Source organism: Brassica oleracea, chromosome C8 (genome assembly GCF_000695525.1).
Source record: "Brassica oleracea var. oleracea cultivar TO1000 chromosome C8, BOL, whole genome shotgun sequence".
Taxonomy (NCBI): Eukaryota; Viridiplantae; Streptophyta; class Magnoliopsida; order Brassicales; family Brassicaceae; genus Brassica; species Brassica oleracea.
In genome coordinates this window covers 1,660,143-1,665,854 of record NC_027755.1, presented here as the reverse complement: position 1 = coordinate 1,665,854, position 5,712 = coordinate 1,660,143, and the positions used below count along the sequence as shown (strand labels likewise).

At 36.8% G+C, this 5,712-nt stretch overlaps 1 protein-coding gene and 1 pseudogene across 1 annotated transcript; both read left to right on the top strand.

Annotated features, from left to right (window-relative positions):
* The first annotated feature begins 1,238 nt into the window (after positions 1 to 1,238).
* Positions 1,239 to 1,646, top strand: LOC106311443 (RING-H2 finger protein ATL39-like). The gene has a single exon (XM_013748632.1). The coding sequence runs from the start codon at positions 1,239 to 1,241 to the stop codon at positions 1,644 to 1,646; it is 408 nt and encodes a 135-aa protein (XP_013604086.1).
* Positions 1,647 to 2,613: 967 nt separating this feature from the next.
* LOC106310892 lies at positions 2,614 to 5,050 on the top strand (annotated as a pseudogene).
* Positions 5,051 to 5,712: the final 662 nt, after the last annotated feature.

The window sequence follows — 5,712 nt, the reverse complement described above, 5'->3', positions numbered from 1 at the left end:
CTGAGAATGTTACAATTAAAAACTGATGGGCTTATGAAACCCATAACCAACCTTTGTTGGCCCACCTCAGCGTAGAGGATTGAGATGACGCTCCGGTGAAACAGACGAACGGCGATGTGAGAGCAACGATGTGCGGACGGCCGAGCTGAGTCCAGTGAAGGGAGGAGCGCCGGTTCCGTCCTCCTGTCCGGTGGATACGGGGTCAAGAATCGTGGAAGAGGTCGTCTAGGGTTAAAGCTTTCACCACGGGACTGCTTCAACGAAAGACTCTGGCTTGCGATACGTGGAGTTGGTGGCAGATCTGACCGGTAAAAACCAGATCCGTAGCGACGAACGATTCTCTCCCCAAAATGGGGTTGATAATCGCCGGTGGGAAGCTTGGTGTTAGTGGTAGGAGGATATGTTGATACACGGCGTTTGCGAAAGATGAAGGATGCGGTGGAAGAGGATGACAGGGGAACCCCCCAAGAACGGTCGGATCTGGTGACACCAAACCCGTAAAAGAGCAGCCAAACGCTGTAATTTTCGACAATAACCATTCTCCGCGAAGAAACGTCGACAGAAGTTACGGCGGTGGCCAAAGAGACGACAAACACAGAGGAAACGTGGAAGAAACGAGGAGTAGAACAACCAAGAGTGAGGGAGGTTCGACCCCGGCGGTTTGAGATCCCACCGGCGTCAAGAAACGATGATTTCAGAGTTGTCTCGATTCTCGTGTCAGAAAGGACTAGGGCGAACTCGATTTTTTGTTCATCTCTAAATGATTATAATACAAAAAGAGATTGGGCTAACCATTAATAAATAGGAATTAAAGACAAGTCCAACATGTACTAGTTATGGGATTATATAGAAACTATTAACACGTATTTTTACAAAAAAAAAAAACTACTAACACGTTTTGATGTTGAGACATGAGGAATGGCCTTGTCGGCCCAAGTTCTAAGCCTGATGCAAGAGGATGGTTCTATGGGTAAATCTTATCTGCTTCCTAATATAACCCCAAGTGTTTAAAATAGCCTTAAATATCAAATTTGATGGATGAAGAAACAGATTATCTTCTAGATTAGGATAATTGATAACGTTCGGATTAACCAAAAATTAAACTGTGCATGATTTGGATTAAATTGAGTAAATTGTTTATAAAAAAATCTGTTTTCATAAGATCTATTTATATATCACAGAAAATCTTCTTTAATCTTCACTGAGGACACAGAACGGATTCTGAACACCATCAAGAAATGGATATAAGTTGTTGCGGTGATTACTCTGATGCTTCCCCGGTGGAGAAAATGGCAACCGAGAGCGAATGGTTCGCATTGAGGCTTCTATGCGTCGTCTTCTTCTTCTTCAGCTCTGTTTTATTATTGTGTTACTTCCTATACCCGAAACTGCCGAAGGCGGCAGCCGGAGATGAGGAATCCGGTGAGCCGCTTCCACCGGCGATGATACTCGGGAAGATAGGCGGCGGCGGGATCACGACGGATGTTTGCGTGATATGTTTGGAGGAGTTTAGGAGAAACGACGCCGTTAGGGTTTTGGTGACATGCAGGCACGTGTTTCACGTTCAATGTATAGATTCTTGGTGTTTGTATAAGTTGGCATGTCCGGTTTGCAGAGCTCCTTTCCGGTTATTTGGTGAATGGTAATTATTTTAGGACCACCGAAGTTTAGGGTTTATGTTCTGTAAAAATGAGAGGTCTAATTTGTAAATATTTACTGTATATAGATGTATTTTTTTTTTTTTAAATTAAAGGACTGATCAGTAAAGTCTAAATAGTAAATACTCACAAGCACAACGATGAAGACGAAACAAACAAATGAAAACACAACATATATATCAATATCATATATATATATATATATGAGTGATTTGACCCTGTTTATAATAACTCGATATATAGCTTGGTTAGTTGGTTGTATTGTATATATTTTTTTTTTTGATAAACCCTATCAGCTGATCTGGTCGGCTCCGGAAGGAACGCACTTAGTGCTACAGAGTGGACTAGCCCGAAAGCGTACCACACTGTCTGACCCGAGTTTGGAATACCTTCCGAATAATGCCAAAGGGTGGACCAATCATCTGTTATGGCCCACCATGTAAACCATTTGGACCGAAGTCCAAACTCAGACTGCCCAAGTAGTGATAATTTAATTTTCGGGGGGGAATCGAACCCAGGACTGATGTGGAAGTGGATACACACCAAGCTCCAAAAAATTAACCCTAGACTACAGTTGTATTGTATATCTAATCTTGTGCTTCGAGAAATTTTCTCCAGCTTTATAACAATATAGTTTAAGATTTCAATAGTGATTGGGAGTGGTGGAACATATAGTCTCTTAAAAATATGACAAAATATTTTCTACCACCAAGTTGGGTTTGATAGCTTTCAATAAATTACTCGTTCCATCTTAGACTTAATATTTTCCGCCATTTATGTTAAAAAATGATGTGTAGCTCGTTTACTATCTACAAGTGACGTTTCCAGAAGTTGACATTGCAAATTCTTTAGTTTCAGTATTCATATAACAAATATATAGTTAATTATATATGACTTTATAATGTTTCAAGAGTTTTTGGTAGTTGTTAATATTTCATTTGGTTGCGAACTGAGAAGTAGTCGAGGATGAAGACTCTCAACAAGCATATGTTAGTCGCTTGCGCCACTTTCTCCATTATACATCTTGTTATGTCTCAAAATCAACAAGGTATTTTTGCTATCTTTCATTTATTCCTTTTTTCCTTCAAATTTTAATGGATATATATGTATGTTTTTAACCATAAAAGAACTATTTTCCGATATTTTAATATCCAATTTTACCAGGTTTTATCAGTTTGGATTGTGGATTACCTTCTAACGAGCCTCCTTATAACGAGCAATTCACCAACTTAACATACATATCTGATGCCAATTTCATCCAAGGAGAAAAAACTGGTTATATCCAAAATAACTCAGAGACAGTCTCTGTCTCAAAGCCAAACAGGGTTTTGAGATACTTTCCTGATGGAATAAGAAACTGCTATAGTCTAAGTGTCACACAGGACACCAAGTATCTAATCAGAACCGTATTTGTATACGGCAACTACGACGGTCTTAACAGTCCTCCACGATTTGACCTTTATCATGGTCCTAATATTTGGACATCCTTAGATCTAAAAAATTCGGGTTTAAGTGAGACTGAAGAGATCATTCACATCACAAGATCTAACAGTTTAGATATATGTTTTGTTAAGACAAGGACAAGTACACCCCTGATATCAGTCATAGAACTAAGACCCTTGCCGTATCATACTTATACTACTCGAACTGGTTCCTTGAGGACGTTAGCACACCTCTACTTCAGCTATTCAGACAAAATTATAAGGTATGTCAGCATTAATTTAACTAAGACTACTTTCTTCTATACAGTTGAGAGCATCTCTAATACTAATACATTTTCCAATCCAAATCTCATTTTGCAGTAAAATTTACTCAAAACTTATTTCATTTTTAACTCCAAAATGTAGTAAAATGGATTTATTTCTAAAATAAAATGTTTTATTTTATTTTTTGAATTTATCACTCTATTTTTTACTCGAAAACTGTTTTATTTATTAGAGATAACATGTAAAGCAAGTTGCTAAGTATTAGGATCACACATCGAAAGTGACAAATACCTTAAGTAATATGTACACATATATGATAAGTTGTACAATTCATTCACTAACAATTTTGTTTTGAGTTATAATTGCATGGAACTTTTTTTTCTTCTACATCTTGATACAAAGTTAACAATACTTTCTTGTGGAAGTTATCCCAAGGATGTGTATGATCGTATTTGGCAACCATATTTCCAACTGGAGTGGACTCAAATAACCACAACACTGAATGTAACTGACTCTTCTAATGGCTATGCCCCACCAAGAGATGCAATTACCACCGCCGCCATACCGACTAATGCCAGTGAGCCTTTAACTATTATCTGGAGTTTGGAAACCTCCGATGATGAAACGTATGGTTACCTTTACTTCGGCGAGATCCAACAACTGCGGGCCAATGAAACTAGAGAATTTAACATTGTGGCGAATGGTAGAGTTGTCTACGATTCTTATAGTCCTATGAACTTTGAAGCAGACACTGTATTCAACCACGCATCGTTTAAATGTGAAGGAGCTGTATGTCGTTTACAGCTGTTCAGAACACCCAAGTCATCTCTTCCACCTCAAATGAATGCCATGTGGAGATTTTTAGCGCCATATATTTTCCACAATCAGAGACAAGTAAAGATGATGGTATACAAATAAGATCATGTAGTTTATGCAAATAGTATTCGATAAGTTCCTACACATGCTAACTTTTTTGTTTACTTTTATTAGTTATTGCCATAAAAAACATCCAATCTACTTATAATTTAAGTAGAACCAGCTGGCAGGGCGATCCATGCGTCCCAAAACAATTCTCGTGGATTGGTTTAAGCTGCAACGTTATGGATACCTCCACAGCACCAAGAATCATAACACTGTAAGAGCATTCAAATTAAACACTGTTTTCAAATTAAAATGTATCTTTTTTTTTTTTGCTAAACAATTAACATGTATCTTGATATTATATATGTGGTATTTTGCTCAAAAAAAAAATATATGTGGTATATATCTTCTTTTATTTTTTGAAAAAATATGTGGTATATATATATCTCTAACCATGCAAACAGAGATCTGTCTGAAAGTGGATTAACTGGAATGATACAAAATCTAAGCCAGCTTCAAGAACTGTACGTAACTCTATGATTAAGATAATAAAAGGTTTATTTAATTCAATGGTTTACAGCTATTTCTTGATAAACTCTAGGGATTTATCGAATAACAATTTGACTGGAGAAGTGCCCGAGTTTCTAGCCAAAATGACATCCTTATTGGTCATGTAAGGTATCTATTTTTTTTTATTCGTCATCTTCATTAATTTCTAATTGTCTAATTCTCCACCTCCACAGAAACTTAAGTGGAAACAATCTTAGAGGTTCTGTTCCTCAATCCCTTCTCAATAGAAAAAAGGATGGATTAAAGCTATCGTAAGAATTTTTTTAACAGATTATCTTCTTTTAATTATAATTTCCACTCTTTTCTTTGAAATTTATGTCATGTTTTCATTATATGCGATATACATATGGTAATTGTTTTATGGAGACGGAGACTACTTGGCTGTTGTCACTTCTATGCTAATTTTTCTCAAAATTATAAATAATGATTATATTTTTCTTAAAAGTGATTATATTTTGCTTTCAAAATGATTATATTTTGCTTATTTTAAAAAAAATATATAAATAACTTAGTTACAAAAAAATGTTCTCATATTTAGTGTTGATGCAAATATTAAGCAATGTGGGTCATGCAAACAAAGATCCCGGGTGGTGGTGATTGTTGTATCTGGTTCTTTGTTGGGTCCCTCCTAGATGGAGAGAACCAAGTGGGCATGAGACATAATAATAATTCTTATGACCCTTTGCACTGTAGACTCACAATAATAGAGTTTAGAGAGAGAGAGACAAAAGAGAGAAAGAAGAGAGAAAGAGAAAACTCGTAAGGTGATTTCAAGACTGGATTTAGAGGGTCAAACGGATCCTGATCGGGCTGATATTTTGTGGGAAGCTTATTCAGTCAGTGGGTTAGAGGTTCACTGAAGGGATTTGAATTTCAACGGTTGTATCTTCTGTTGTCTGGGTTTTCTTGAAGCTGGT